Source organism: Saccopteryx bilineata, chromosome 6, assembly GCF_036850765.1.
Source record: "Saccopteryx bilineata isolate mSacBil1 chromosome 6, mSacBil1_pri_phased_curated, whole genome shotgun sequence".
NCBI lineage: Eukaryota > Metazoa > Chordata > Mammalia > Chiroptera > Emballonuridae > Saccopteryx > Saccopteryx bilineata.
In genome coordinates, this window is record NC_089495.1 from 48,883,488 (window position 1) to 48,900,746 (window position 17,259).

At 37.5% G+C, this 17,259-nt stretch overlaps 1 protein-coding gene across 2 annotated transcripts in view; it reads right to left on the reverse strand.

Moving 5' to 3' along the window:
* PCCA (propionyl-CoA carboxylase subunit alpha) overlaps positions 1-17,259 on the reverse strand; it is a 450,416-nt gene that overhangs the window by 241,818 nt on the left and 191,339 nt on the right. For both annotated transcript variants that reach the window (XM_066234359.1, XM_066234358.1), the window contains exon 9: positions 8,283-8,361. In XM_066234359.1, coding sequence (XP_066090456.1) covers positions 8,283-8,361 — 79 coding nt within the window. The remainder of the gene's footprint in view (positions 1-8,282; positions 8,362-17,259) is intronic.

Genomic DNA, 17,259 nt, shown 5'->3' on the forward strand with positions numbered 1-17,259 from the left:
GAGCAGCAGAATGCCACAGGGGGACGCACCTCTGGGGGCTCTGTGAGCGCCATTACCAGCAACCACATAACCACAGCAATCATCATCCAATCTACTGTTCTGGGGTGTCGTGGATTTCTAACTGACCATTATTACTGAGATAAGTGAGGGGGAGGCTGGGAGAGGTGAGGGCCTGTGCTATGGGTGCCATTTCCCGCCATTAGAAATAGTGGCAGCCATCTTAATTCACATAAGATGCAACTTGCAGAATTTCAAGACAGCATCTGGGCTCACGTGTTTGTCGACTTGAGGTCAAAGCTTGAGAATCTAGAAAGGTGCCGCTTGGAGAATCAAGAGGAGTGCCACTACGAACAGGAAATTTGGAGTGCCTGGAACCAATTACCAGACACTTTTAGCACCCTGAAAAATATAGCAATGGCTTTACTCACAATTTTTCCCTTTATGTACTTTTGTGAGACCTTATTTTCAGTGTTAAATAATATCAAAACCAACAAAAGAAACAGATTGACAGATGAAGTTAGTAGCACTTGCTTGGGCTTGAAGTGTACAAAGTACCAACCTTCAACTGAAGATTTAGCCAATGAAATTCAGCAACAAAAAAGTCACTAATAGGCAGGTTAGTTAAGGAATTCCCCCTCCCCCTCACTTATCTTAGTTCACGGCACCCCACACAAGTTAAATAATATCAAGACCAACAAAAGAATCGACTGACAGATGAACAAAGAAGTCACTAAGCAGGTAAATTAAATAATTAGTTTTTGGTTTATTAAATAGTTATATATTACAATTATACATTTTTGTTATTTAAACTATAAATATCGTGAAATTATGGGTTTTTTTCTCAAAGTGACACACCACCGGAGTTATGATCAGTTTTTTGGTGAATTTTGACACAGCAAGCTCAAAGGATTGTCCATCACTGATCTAAGACAACCTCAATAGTATTTTCATTGATGATACAAGCTCATAAGTGGCAATTACCCCGAGCATAAGCGAATTCAACCAAGATCACTAGGCCTATAATCTTCATACAATATCAGGGTGGTTAACTCTCATAAACTAGCATGAAATTTCAGGCTAGTCTATGGACCATCGGTTGAAAACTCTACTGTAAACCTCAAAGAAACTAAAGCACAATGAATCGCTGTTTTCAATACCATGTAACCAACATGATTCTCACAGAGAAAAATCAAAGCACTTGACAGTCCCTCTCTGCTGTGATGACTGACAAGCTTTCCTTTTGCATTTAACTAAAGAACACCAAAAGTTAAAAAAGCAAGTCACCTAAGTAATTCAAGTATCAAATTGGAAAGCATCACCATCATATTTTGGAGCACATGGAAAATTGTATTAAAAACATCATTTGTTAAATGAAGTTATATATTCATTTAATAAATATTTACTAATGACAAACCTAAGAGCCTGATAATTATTTTGATGATTAGAATAAAAAAATTAAATCAAGAACTGCCTTCTTAACGCCTAAAGTCTAGTAGGGTATTCCAAAATGTAGACATGATCAATTTATCATTCATGCCATGTTTCATTTAAATTTGGATAGGGAAAAGAAAGTTAATTATTATGAAAAGAATGAGTCCACTTTCAATAAAATCTCTCTAATAAAAATAAGAAAAAAAACACTATTATTTTATTTATTTATTTTTATTTTATTTTTAACACAGATACAGAGAGTGAGTCAGAGAGGGATAGACAGAGACAGACAGACAGGAACAGAGAGAGATGAGAAGCATTAATCATTAGTTTTTCATTGCGTGTTGCAACACCTTAGCTGTTCATTGATTGCTTTCTCATATGTGCCTTGACCATGGGCCTTCAGCAGACCAAGTAACCCCTTGTTGGACCCAGCGACCTTGGGTTCAAGCTGGTAGGCTTTTGCTCAAACCAGATGAGCCCACGCTCAAGCTGGCGACCTCGGGGTCTCGAACCTGGGTCCTCTGCATCCCAGTCCAACGCTCTATCCACTGTGCCACTGCCTGGTCAGGCAAAAAACACTATTCTTTTAAAAATCTTTCACATATTCTAAAGATTCAAAAAGAAGTCATAAATGCAACTTTCCTAAACAAAAACTTACAAAAAATGTTACAAATGGTAGACATTTTTTGAATGAAATAATAAAGCAATTAACAGCCACTAGGGTTTTCCTTCTGAAAAATGCTAAAATTTTTTTGAAAGATGCAACACCAATTTCTTCCTCAAAGGTGGGGGGGAGAGGAGTTGGAAGAGAAAGTAGGTACAGTCAGCATGATATTACGAGTTAGTGACTATACAAGATACATATTTTTTTGTATGGACTGTTCTCTCAAATTTTGCATACTTTTAATTTTTCTAAAATAACAGAGGATATAGAGCAACTTTTTAAAAATTAAGAGTATGTATCATTAAACCAAATAGTGTTACACTTTTGTTAATCTCAACAGTTTCAGAGATGATTTATTTACCAAATTTAAGAGAATAATATTTTAAGTAAAAAATTATTTGTGTACATTTATTAATTAGAGCATATTTTAAATCAATATGCCATTTCCTGGCCAAGAAAGAGTTAAATTATTTACCAAATGATGCCCAATATATGAATGAATATAGTGATTTCTGCAAATAGTGAATTCTCAATTAAAATCCATAGGTCAACAGCAGCACAGCAAATCTCATTGCCAAGAAACTGAGAAGTAATCTTCACCATAAAAAAATATGTTACTTACAGCAGTCCTAGAGAAATGACTGATAAGAAATTTGAGATCCAGCCTGACCATGCGGAGGCGCAGTGGATAGAACGTCAGACTGGGATGCGGAGGACCCAGGTTCAAGACCCTGAGGTCGCCAGCTTGAGTGTGGGCTCATCTGGCTTGAGCAGAAAAGCTCACCAGCTTGGACTCAAGGTCTCTAGCTCGAGCAAGAGGTTACTTGGTCTGCTGAAGGCCCATGGTCAAGACACATATGAGAAAGCAATCAATGAACAACTAAGGTGTCGCAATGAAAAACTGATGATTGATGCTTCACATCTCTCCGTTCCTGTCTGTCTTTCCCTGTCTATCCCTCTCTCTGTCTCTCTGTCTCTGTAAAAAAAAAAAAAAAAAATCTGAGATCCAATGAAGTATAACAAAAAGTGCTAAGGCTTTCAGTGCAATTACTATATAAGTGCCATACACACAAAAAGGGATAACAAGGAGAAAAATATTCAAGTTCATAAAATTCTTCTTATGAAACTATTAAATTGTATTTAATATCTTTATTATATCATTCTTTCCTATACTTCTGTATAAGCACAGATCGTCTTTTCCAAAGATGGTCACATTGACATCTTCCCTTCCATGTGCTCTTCTAAGAATTTTGCCAGTCCCTCATGACTAAGTGGAGTCTAATTCCCCTCTTCCTGAATTTGGGCAGTAATATTGTTGAAGGAAGCCCATATGACTCGCAACAATGGGTTAACAGTGAAAGAGCTTTCACTTGGATTTGAAACAACTGCCCTTAGACCCCTGGGGCTCCCTATATCAAAAGTCCAAAGCCACCTCACTATGAGGAAGCCCAGACCACTCATGGAGAAGTCTATTGGGCACACACGAATTATAAATAAAGTACAGGAGGTAGCTTTAACATCCGAACCTCAAAAGACAAATAAAATGGGTTATGTGGTAAAAGATGCAACTAAACTTGCTTCCTTCCCTTATGCTTGCTTCCACCCACACACAGGAACCAGCCAGCCTGACTTCAAACATTTCACGTTAACCAATGCTCTGTAACGCAAAGGTAAGTCCCCACTATCAAAAGAAATCAAGCCATATATTTTCAGAGGCTAAGAACCAGACCATTCTTCAATTAAGCACTTTCAATTTTGAAGATTAAAGCCCTCACTCTGGCCTTAACCTCTCAGTCTTTCCAAGAGATTTTTTAAGTAAAGCAGTATTGCAGCAAATGCATTTAATGCATATAAATCAACACTAAGACCAAAGAGCAAGAGTAAAAAAATAAGAGAAACAGTAACTGCAAGTAATTCTTGAGTACTCTCATCCTCTATATCAAATAACTCAGCAAATCCCATTGCTTCCTCTTTGAGAATTAAACTTTTCTTATCACCGCCACCATTACATTGATGAAAGCCACCATCACCATTTTTCTTGCATGGATTATTGCAGCAGCCTCCCAATTGGTTTCCCTGATTTCAGAGTTCATGATCCTACTATCTGTTACATTTATTTCAAAATAGGAACCAGAGTAATCCTCTTAAAACCTAAGTAACAAAATCTTGATAACTGGTTAATTTGGATGATACATATAAGGTAATTATACTCTTCTATTTTTTTAATTCAGTGAGAGGAAGGGAGGCAGAGAGATAGACTGCCACCTGTGCCCTGACTGGGATACACCCAGCAAGTCCACTAGGAGGTGATGCTCTGCCCATCAGGGGCATTGTTCCATTGCTTAGCAACCAAGCTCTTCTTAGCACCTGAGGCAGAGGCCATAGAGCCATCCTTAGTGCCCAGGGTTAACTGGCTCCAATTGAGCCATGGCTGTAGGAGGGGAAGAAAGAGAGAGATAGAGAAGCAAGAGGGGGAGGGATGGAGAAGCAGATGGGCACTTCTGTGTGCTCTGACCGGGAATCAAACCTGGGACACCGACACATCGGGCTGATGCTCTATCACTGAGCCAATCGGCCAGGTCCTGAAATTTTTTATAATTAAAAAATGTAAATAATATCAAGTATTTGTTGAAAATCCATGATTGTGACTTCTCTACTCAAAACCCACCAATGCTCCCCATCCTCTCAGTAAGAATGGCCTACAAGGACCTACATAATTTGTACCCATACCACCTACCTCCTTATACTCCTCCCTCCCTTTACAATGTGGCCACCTTGTTTTTCCTGAGTCTTTCAAGATATTTTCTGTGTCAAGGCCTCTCCACTTGCTGGGTCCTTCCCTCCTTGCTAGAAAGTGCCTTTTCAGTGGGGACAATCCTGACAACTTGTTTAGAATGGAAATTCCTTTCAACCTTCCCCATGTCTCTCTCTTTCATCCTTTATTTTTTTTTTTATATCCCTTATTACCTTCCACAATAATACATGATTTATTTGGATTCTGTTCATTGTTTGTACCTTTCTACCAGGACAGGCTTTCTGAACCTTGTTTATGCCATGATCCCCTTTGCAGAATCACAAAGCATATGAACTTTCTGTCAAAATAAGGCTTAAGCTCCATTGGAGCAAGGATGACCCGGGCGCTGGGGATGGCTCCATGGCCTCTGCCTCAGGTGCTAGAGTGGCTCTGGTCGCAACAGAGTGACGCCCCAGATGGGCAGAGCATCGCCCCATGGTGGACGTGCCGGGTGGATCCTGGTCGGGCACATGTGGGAGTCTGTCTGACTGCCTCCCCGTTTCCAGCTTCAGAAAAAAACAAAAAAATAATAATAATAAGGCTTAAAGTGATTTAAAATGCATAAAAGAAAATGTACAGACTTGTATATAAAATACAATGTGTCCGTAAAGTCATGGTGCACTTTCGACCAGTCACAGGAAAGCAACAAAAGACGATAGAAATATGAAATCTGCACCAAATAAAAGGAAAACTCTCCCAGTTTCATACCTATTCAGTGCAGTTCGATGTGGGCTCACACACAGATTTTTTAGGGCTCTTTACGTAGCTATCCCGTATAGCCTCTACAGACTCATCACTGACTGATGGCCTACCAGAACGGAGTTTCTCCACCAAACTGCCGGTTTCCTTCAACTGCTTATCCCACCGAGTAACATTATTCCTATGTGGTGGTGCTTCGTTATAAATGCGTCGATATTCACATTGCACTTTGGTCATGGATTCGAATTTAGCAAGCCACAGAACACACTGAACTTTCCTCTGTACCATCCACATCTCAACTGGCATGGCCGTGGGCTGCTCCTCTGTATACATGGTGTTATGTCATCATCTGCGCATGCGCACATGCTGCCACATCATCCTACAGAAACTGGGAGGGTTTTCCTTTTATTTGGTGCAGATTTCACATTTCTGTTGTCTTTTGTTGCTTTCCTGTGACCGGTCAAAAGTGCACCATGATTTTATGTACACACTGTATATTAAAATATAGATATTGAAATAGTTTTTAAAAAACAAACTTGGGGCTCTGGCCAGTTGGCTTAGTGAATAGAGCACTGGCCCGGCATGTAGGCACCCCAGGTTTGATCCCCAGTCAGGGCACACATGAGAAGTGACCATCTGCTTCTTTACCCTTCCCTCTCCCACTTCTCTCCTTCTTCCCTTCTCACAAGCCAGTGGCTCTGTTAAGTCTGAGCATGCCAGCCTCAGCCACAGAGGATGGTTGATTTCAGCATCAGCCCCAGACAGGGGCTGCTGGTGGATCCTGGTCGGGGTACATGCAGGAGTCTGTCTCTCTATTTCCCATCCTCTCACTTAAAATACAACAACTGGGGTATAATACATATATATGGTACTTTGTTTGTTTATAAGCTTCAATATGTCTAATAATCAGTAAAACCTAGACATATCTACAACTATAATGTGAAAATACTGTCTGAGATTTACCGAACAGTGAAAAGTTCTACAGACACTACTATTATAGTTTGTTGCCTATATTGGAGGAAACACTAAATTGCACTTTTTTTTGCCTCATGCTGATATATGAATGGCCCCCAAATTCTATGGGTCTGTGAATTCAAAGGTAAGAACTCCTGATCTAGTATATAAACTTTAAAGAGGAACAAATTATTATGTCTGTTTTGGTTCACTGCTGTATTCCTGGAACATTATTAAAATAGTACCTTCCTGTCACACAATAGTCTCTCAACAAATATCGCCATCCATATAATGAGTGCATTCTTGCTGGGTAAGCTTTAGATGAGAGAGGAGAATCTGCTGTTACCTCAGTTAGAATCTGGTACTAGCGACATTGAGAGTGACACTGAGGTTTAAAGACCTGTATTTGTCAGATATCACTCCACAACACAAGCTAATTACTTTCTGACAGTCAACCAAAGAAACAATAGTATTCTGCGACAAATCTCTCTTAGCATTAAAACCATCTGTCTAAGTCTGCAATGTGGTGTCTTCTCATAAAAATTTAAAGAGTAATATGTTGCCTCTAGGAGAATTTTATCTTATTTGTTCGCTTTAGAACCTAATTTCTGAATTAGGGTTGTACTGAATAACTTTCATACCAACTACTCCAGATTTCTACCTTTAAGAGATTTGGGGAAGTGGAAAGTAAAGGAAAAGGAAAAGGGAAAGAAAAGGAGAAAGCAGAATTAACCCCTTGGAAGACCAAATTACTCTTAGGTAGAGAAAGGGCAGAAAAGGTAACATTACCAATAATCATTCAGTAACAATAAATGACATAAATCTCTTTTACTGCCAAACCTGAAAATACAAAAGAATCCAAATCTGGCCTGACCTGTGATGGCACAGTGGATAAAGTATCAACGTGGAACACTGAGATGGCCAGTTTGAAACTCTGGGCTTGCCTGGTCAAGGAATATATGACAAGCAGTCAATGAACGATTAAAATGAAGCAACTATAAGATACTTCTTGATCCTTAACCCCTTTCTCTCCTTTCTCTGTAAAATCAATAAATAAAAATCTTCACCAAAGAAAGAATACAATTTTAAAGAGTCCCCTAAAACCTACTCATACAAAGCACTTTTAAAAAAAATTACTTTCTAATCACCATATCATCAATTCATTAGTTTGTAAATTTTTGTTTTAAAAGTTTCTTTGAATTTCTGAAACTACTAATAAAAAATGTTCGAAATATATGAGTGCATTGCAAAAAGGACATCATAATTTCAAATTCAAAAGGAAATATTCTTTACACTATGAAAGTATCACAGTAAGTAGTTCACTACTTTCACAGACAAGGAAACGAAAGCAAGTGTATACTGAGTAATAAGTGAAACTATGACTGCTTTTAAATATGTGGCTTAAATCCTGACTGCATTCAGAATCACACAGCCAAATGTTGATAACTTTTGCTTAGAAATTAGAATTATAGCTGTAATTTTTAAAAATATACTGTAAAAACAAAGACAATCCTTTGTTAATGTTTAAGAATATAAAAACCTTATAACAGGATAATCATTATCAAAATATAAATAAAGATGTTTCTGTATAATTTCCATTTTTTCCACATAAAATAGCAAAAATTAGATGGTGATTGTAATTATTCCATTATATTTTTGTTATCTGTTTACCGACAGTTTAATAAAACTCTAGTACCTGCAATTTTTGTCAAAAGTCCATTTCGGACAGCATCTCACCTGGTCTCTTCATCATCCCAAGCGATCCGCATGCCTTTCCCACCACCACCTGCTGAGGCCTTGATCATGACAGGGTAGCCTACCAGCAGGGAAGAGTTAGACAGAGGTTCAGACTTTGATCATTTAAATGCATGAGCATGACAAGTGACCACATGTTCAATAACGCAGAAGACAGTAACTAATTTATTTAAAAGTTTCTCTTTTTTTTAGAGTCAGGAAAAATAACACCAGTGTAATGATTTGCATATATTTTTAAAGTGAGAGTGTGTTCATGTAAAAAAAAAAAAAAGACCATCTATCAATAAATATAATATTTTCTTTCTCCAGTAATAAAATTTAAAAGCTAAGAAAACATAAATAAGTTATTTGACAATAAATTCCAAAAATGGGAATAAATACAGCATTAATCAACCAAAGATATACAAAGCAACTTACATAGTTTTAAGGAAACACGCACACATATACACATACATACACTCTTATGATTCTCCCAAACTGCTGTCTGCATGCATAACAAACTCATTTAAAAAGTAATGATTTCTTGCTCGCTTCGGCAGCACATATACTAAAAAGTAATGATTTATAGGTATTTTTATCTGAAAAGTCACAAGATACCCCTGTAGTTTTTACCAGCAAGAAATAACATGGTGGTTTGGGTTTAAATCAAGCCCTGCCTATTATATTATGGGCTGGAGCAAAAGTTCCATGGCTTACTGACATCAGTGGAGAAGCTATTGCCCTAATTTCATTCATTCAACAGGAAATGCCTAGAGCACTGAGAACTATGAAAATACAACATAAAACCCAAAACAAAAGATATTTCCAGGTATAGTTTTATAAGAGAAAATAAAAATCATAAAATTATTGTTAGTTAACAGGATCTAATATTTTGGCTAGTTACTACAAAGTAAAATTTTTGACAGCATGAGTCATCTGTAACTATTTATCAACAAAAACTATAAAGTCTTGTTTAGAGGTTTTCTAAAAAACATGGTGGAGATATTTATGGCTGAGACCACTTGTTTATGATTGTTTCTGAAAAAAGAAGAGGTCAGTAGTAAGCCTTAAGTCCTTAAAAGGACTCTTCCTGGTCTGTGATGCTCAAAGAGCACTGAACTCTAGCTAGAGGATCTTAGAGGAAAAGGAAGGAGAGAGCCAAAGATCACACACCTTTGACCTCTAAACCACCAACCAGCACCCTTAACTTCAACTTACTTAAAAAGGCACTTGCTTCCTAAGTGTTTCATAATTAATTTAATTTTTTAAATTCTGATGTTGGTTATGTTTGTGTGAGAGAGATTTATGTGGGGTAGCTTTTAAACAAACTATAGAAATGATTCCTGAAAGTATAGTCTTTGTGGGGTAGCATTTTAAAAGCAATGCTAAGTGCAGTGAGAAGAAGAAAGATTAACATACTTTTTTCACATTGGGAGCTTTATAATCTAGGGAGAGGGAAAGTACCAGAATAATTCTATTACTAGTAATTCAGAAGAGAAAAGAATTATAGGAAGGTAAGAGAGAATGAATTAGGAAAAGCATATTTTTAAAAAGGCCATTTCTATGAGATTAGAAGAATGAGCAGGATTTGAACATTTTAAGCAGGAATGGCAGAAACAAAACAGAAATGGGGAAAGCATGAGACAAGTTTAAGAAGTGAAACAATCAGTTGAAGTACAGAATAGAGAGTATGTACGATAATAGAGGAAAAGAGAACTGAAAACATAAACTGGGTAACACTTTCCCTAAGAAAGCTCAAAAAAAAAAAAAAGAAAAAAAAGCCTAAAAGATATTAATCTGCACATCAATTAATTTACCTATCAAAAAATAAACCTTAATATCTTTTAAATAAAAATAACAAAATCCAAACACACTATATAATATGCACAATATCTACAATCCAATCAAAAACTGAGACATATAAAAGACAAAATGTGATCCACGTCAGAGGGAAGAGTCCACAGAAACAAACTCAGAAATAAAGAACCTTAAAAACAGCTATTAAAAATACTATTACAGCCCTGGCCGGTTGGCTCAGTGGTAGAGCGTCGGCCTGGCGTGCAGAAGTCCGGGTTCGATTCCCGGCCAGGGCACACAGGAAATGTGCCCATCTGCTTCTCCACCCCTCCCCCTCACCTTCCTCTCTGTCTCTCTCTTCCCCTCCCGCAGCGAGGCTCCACTGGAGCAAAGATGGCCAGGGCGCTGGGGATGGCTCCTTGGCCTCTGCCCCAGGCGCTAGAGTGGCTCTGGTCGCGGCAGAGCGACGCCCCGGAGGGGCAGAGCATCGCCCCTGGTGGGCGTGCCGGGTGGATCCCGGTCGGGCGCATGCGGGAGTCTGTCCGACTGTCTCTCCCCGTTTCCAGCTTCAGGAAAAAAAAAAAAAAAAAAAAAAAAAAAAAAACCAGTGAGTTATTTGTGGACATCAATAAACTGATTTTAACATCTTAGAGAAAAGCAAATGAACCGGAACAGCCAGTTAAATATGAAATGAGAATAACAAATTCAAAACACTAATATTCCCCAACTTCAGAACTTATTACAAAGCTACAGTAATCAAGTCAGCATGATATTGGTAAAAAAACAAATTAATTAATGGAATTAGAATAGAGAGCCCAGAAATAGACACACACATATTGACTAATCTTTGACAAAGGAGCAAAAGCAATTCAACGAAGAAAAAAAAGTCTCTTCAACAAATGGTGCTAGAGGAACTAGATATGCATATGTAAAAAAAAAAAAAAAAGAATCTAGACACAGTTGTTACATCTTTCACAAACGTTAGCTCAAAGTGGATCATAGGCCTAAATATGCAATACAAGATAATAGACTTTTTTTTTTTTTTTTTTTTGTATTTCTCTGAAGCTGGAAACGGGGAGAGACAGTCAGACAGACTCCCGCATGCACCCGACCGGGATCCACCTGGAACGCCCACCAGGGGCGATGCTCTGCCCACCAGGGGGCGTCGCCCTGCCGCGACCAGAGCCACTCTAGCGCCTGGGGCAGAGGCCAAGGAGCCATCCCCAGCGCCCGGGACATCTTTGCTCCAATGGAGCCTTGGCTGCGGGAGGGCAAGAGAGAGACAGAGAAGAAGGAGGGGGCGGTGGAGAAGCAAATGGGCACTTCTCCTATGTGCCCTGGCCGGAATCGAACCCAGATCCCCCACACGCCAGGCCGACGCTCTACCGCTGAGCCAACCGGCCAGGGCAAGATAATAGACTTCTTAGAAGATAAATAGAAAAATCTAGGCGACCTTGGGTTTGGCAATGAACTTTTACATAAACACTAAAGCACAACCCATGAAAGAAAAACATTGATAAAGTATCAATATTGGCTCATTAATCTTAACAAATGTACCACACTAATTCAAGATGTTAATAATTGGGAAACTTTGTAGAGGGCTAGCATTGGGGGTGTCTATGGAACTCTGTGTACCATCTGTTTAATTATTCTGCAAATCTAAAACTTTGTTTAAAAAAAACCAAGTCTACTTATCATTTAAAGGAGGGAACAAACATTTGAAAAAAAACAGTTCACAAAAGAAAATTAATGGTTTTTATTTAATTAATAAAAATATAACTTAAAATCACAATGAAATAAAACTACACACCCATTAGAATGACTTAAATTTAAATGAAAAGCAGTATCAGTCTGACCAGGCAGTGGCACAATGGATACAGCAGTAGCCTGGGACACTGAGGACCCAGGTTCGAAACCCCAAGATCGCCAGCTTGAGAGCAGGGTCACTGGCTTGAGCATAGGATCATAGATATGACCTCATTGTAGCTGGCTTGAGCCCAAAGGTCGCTGGCTTGAGCCACAGGTCACTGACTCAGCTAGATCTTCCCAGTCAAGGCACATATAAGAAAGCAATCAATGAACAACTAAAATGCTGCAATTACGAGTTGATACTTCACAGCTCTCTCCCTTCCTGTCTTTCTCACTATTAAAAAAAAAAAAAAAAAAAAAAAAAAGCATTATCGGTGTTTTTCAAGGATGAAGAAACTGGAACTCTCAAGCACTGCTACTGGAAATGTAAAATGGAAGAAGGGACATTTTCAAAAGGGATAGAAATGTTCTATATCTTAATTGTGGTTATTTTTATTAAAGTTCACTAATTATATACATAAAATAGGTAGATTTTATTCTTCGTAAAAATTATTCTTATAAAGCAATCAGACAAAAAGAACAGATTGCCTATAAACCAACAAAAATTAGATAGCTGTCTCTTCACTACCTACAGAACATAGTATAAAGATTTCAGCGCTATGCTGATAGAAAAGTATCATCAACCTAAATTTGCATATACAGCAAAACTATTTTTCAAGAAAAAATGCAAAATAGTATCATGTAAACAAAAGCTGAGTTAACTACCCATAGAAAGTTCTAAACAGTAAATTCCAAGAAAAACAAAAATAATACTATTTGCAAAGTCAGGAATGAAAGAATGAACAATGAACAAAGAAAATAAGCTTTGGGGTAAAGCTAAATAAACATTGGTATTTATATTCTATAATAATGTCTGATTAGTGAGATATATAAAGAAGGAAATGAAATATAACTAACACATAAGGGACAAACAGGTAAACAGCATTAAAATATTCTATGTAGGACACTAAACCTTACACTGAAATTTAATATATATAAGTGAATGGTTTTAAAAAGTTTACATTAGAATAAAAGACAATTGAAGGAATATCTCCATGTTGAAATTTCTACAGTAAACACTGAAAGAATAGAAATAAGAGTGTAAAATTTCCATCCCAGTAGAGAAGTATGGGAAAGGAAAATGGAATTAAACAATACAAGAGGAATTTTAAAAATTATCATCATAAACCAGAAAGAGAGAGAAAACAGAATCCAAAAAATGGAACAAGCAAAATTAAAAAGCAAATAGTATAAATAAAAAAAATAGTAGTAAACACAGTAAATGTACATAGACTAAACTCTCTAGATAAAAGACACTGCCAGTCTAAATAGAATAAAACATATATCAGCCCATATACTTGCAAGAGATACCTCTAACAACAGTTCCCTAAATTACTGGAAAGATGAAGAAACATAGAAGGAAAAGACCAAAATAAGTTTGATTAGGAATATTAATATCACATAAAGTCAGATTTTAAAAAAAAGTCACTGCATTTTGATAAAAAGTAAAATTGGATAAGAACACACATTATACTGTTATATTACTTGGTTGTTGTTTTTTTTATCTTAAGACTATACAGAAGCAAAACATGACAAGCAAGAAAAACATGGGAAATCCACTCTTAAAAACTGATCAATCAAATAGTAAAAATGTCACTGGAAAATTTGAACATCCAATTAGGAAGGTCTGACTCACTGGTCATCTCCATATAAAACAGTAACTTGAGAAAATACACTTTTTTCATTCACACATCAAAGATGTATTTAAAGTGACTTATTCCTTGGTCATAAAGAAATTCTCACTAAATCAATAAATTTCTAAATATAAAAGGTCATATCACTGATCAGAAATCAGTTAAATTAGAAATCAATAATAAAACAAGTTGGTTTTTCTTTTTTTCATTTAAAATGCATTACTAAATAACATGAGTCAAAAATCATAAAAGAACCTAGCCTGTGGTGGCACAGTCAAGTGCCAACCTAGAACACTGAGGTCGCTGGTTCAAAACCCTGGGCTCGTCCGGTCAACGCACACACAAGCAATCAATGAACAACTAAAGTGAAACAACTATGAGTTGATACTTTTTGTTGCACCCCCTCCACTCTCTGTATAAATAAATAAATAAAATCTTTTTTAAAAAATCATAATAGAAATCTGAAAATACTCAGAAATAGCCCTAGCCAGGTAGCTCAGTTAGTTAGAGCATAAACTCAATATGCCAAGGTCATGGGTTCAATCCCCGGTTAGACACATACAAAAATCAACCAATGAATGCATAGATAAGTGAAACAACAAATCATTGTCTCTCCCCCATTTCTAAAATTGATAATTTCTTTTTTTTTTTTTTTTTTTTTGGTATTTTTCTGAAGCTGGAAATGGGGAGGCAGTCAGACAGACTCCCGCATGCGCCCGACCGGGATCCACCCGGCACGCCCACCAGGGGGCAATGCTCTGCCCATCCAGGGCGTCGCTCTGTCGCCGCAACCAGAGCCATTCTAGCGCCTGGGGCAGGGGCTAAGGAGCCATCCCCAGCGCCCGGGCCATCTTTTGCTCCAATGGAGCCTCGGCTGCAGGAGGGGAAAGACAGACAGAGAGGAAGGAGAGGGGGAAGGGTGGAGAAGCAGATGGGCGCTTCTCCTATGTGCCCTGGCCGGGAATTGAACCCAGGACTCCTGCACGCCAGGCTGACACTCTACCACTGAGCCAACCAGCCAGGGCCGTTAACTTCTTTTAATTTAAAAAGAAAATACTGATATTGATATAAATAATCATGAAAAATACATATCAAAATTATAAAACAGGGCTCTCTGTCCAGATCACCACTTTAGGCCATTCCCCAGACCCTGAAAGTATTGGTAACCAACAACTGACTTATCTTCAGCTTTCTGCTTAAGGTCCTGCCCTTCTCAAATGTCAGCCCACACCCAATAGTTAGTTGATAAAACTAACCAATTTGAGACAACTACAGAAGACCAACAAATATTCAGAGCTTTCTGTAGGATTAGCTAAGGCTTTTGTTGAATCTGCATCTCAACTCACTTCAACTTCTTTAGTATACTACCTGATACTGTTGGTCCCAAAAGTATTCTCTGAATAAACTTACAGAGTCTGCTTAAAAGAAAATCCACGCCTGACCAGGCAGTGGTGCAGTGGATAGAGCGTCGGACTGGGATGCGGAGGACCCAGGTTCAAGACCCTGAGGTCGCCAGCTTGAGCGCGGGCTCATCTGGCTTGAGCAAAAAACTCACCAGCTTGGAACCAAGGTCACTGGCTCGAGCAAGGGGTTACTCGGTCTGCTGAAGGCCCACAGTCAAGGCACATATGAGAAAGCAATCAATGAACAACTAAGGTGTTGCAAGGAAAAACTAATAATTGATGCTTCTCATCTCTCTCTGTTCCTGTCTGTCTATCCCTGTCTATCCCTCTCTCTGACTCTCTATCTCTGTAAAAAAAAAGAAAGAAAGAAAGAAAACCCATAGTGCAGAGGAGTATATATGGAAGGCCGTTACAGTATTCTAAGCAAGAAATGACATATTAAAAAAATTAATGACACTAGCTTAATCAAAAAGAGCAGCAGTAAAAATGGAGAAAAGTTGATGAATTCAAGATTTAAGTGATGACAGTGGTGTACAAATTGCAAACCACATAATGAAATATAACACTGAACCTTGAATCATGGAAAAAGTTTCACTGCTAATATCAAAATTGAAACCTTTCTCCGTTCTCCTTTGTGATCTGTGACAACTGCTGATGGTAAAACCTCCATCAGCTTTATTTCCTGAATAAGGCTGCAACAGAACAGAACTCCTTCCTACAATCTGAACAGTGGGGAGTGAACATTTAGGATGGAAAAAAAAGTAAATGTTTGGTGTTAAAGGTCACAGGGATGAGCAACAAACATGTGGACTACTCAGGCTCTGGTGAACTAAGGATAACTGCATGAAGTACTCCAAGGAAATAGAATTCAGAATCTACTGGGAAAGCTGGCTGCTGTGCAAGACTTGCCTACATTCAAAAGTTCCTTTTTTAACTACAAATAAAGAGAGAGTTTAAATTCAAGCAATAAGAGGAAATGAAGTCCATTGTCAATGCATTATCCATGCTGTGATATTTGGTCATAATTTTCTACTGATTTTATCGTTCTCTTTTAATTAAAAATTAGTTATTTTCGTTTTTTATTATCAATTTAGTCTTGGTGTATGTACCTTTTGGGTTAGCAGACTTAAGACTGAGGGGATGCACATTTATATCAATACTATCTGGGGGCTATAATTATCCAGTAACTAGAAGGTAAACATGTAAGTGATGCAGTCCAACTAAGAATCATTCATTTCTCTACTAGTAGTAAACATATATACAATCTCTAAAAAAAGGTACCTGTATGTGATCTTTATTATCACTGAAATTTTCACACTGGGAAATGAAAAAGCCTTTTGCAACAGAGTAATTACAAAAGGTATACAAGAATAAACAACAATAAAAAAGAAAATGATAGACTGAGAGGAATAAAAAGAGAGGGAGCAGGAGTGAATATAACTTGTGAAATTATGCTTAAATCCAAAATATGTATGTTGAAGCAATTTTTAAAAAAGTAAATAGTAAATACTGTGGCAAAGAAAGAGATTCGGGATACAGAACAATGTTTCCATCTACCAGGGACTATCATTCTGACTTCAAATGACCCCATTACCTAAATAATAGGAAAAGAGCAAAATAAAAACCTCACTCTTTAATAAATTCCACAAGAAAATACTTTAACACCATTTTCTTTAACATAATTTTCCTTGGGCATTTCTTATTAAATCTCCTTAGCATATTAAATATATCTTCTACGAGGACTAAATCAGAAAATTAACAGGACATAAAATTGTGAAAAGGGTACTATAAATTGTAATATTTTTTAAAGGTTTCTACAATATATCTTTAACCACTGAGTCATATACCACATATAAAAAATTTTCTAAGCAGCATGAAATAAACAGAGGAAATAAAAGATTTCAGGGCTTAGTCAAGTATTTCTATCTCTCTGAAGTATTAACAATTTGTTCTTTAAATTAAGACAAACAAACAAACAAAAGCAACTTTTGTAGTCGTTCTATCATGCCAAAAGGAAGCTAAGGAAGAATAGGCAAAGAAAAATAGCCAGAGCAGTGAAGAAAGGACGACCCCGGTTCGTACACGTTAATCACGGATGGAAGTCGGGACAATCAGAAGACTAATATCAAGAAGAAACAGAAGAGGACTGTCTAATTTGGCAAATGAGAGATGTCACTACAATAGATTAGTGTCAAGGCAATAAGGTCCAATTGACTCTCAGACATTTGAATCTTAGAG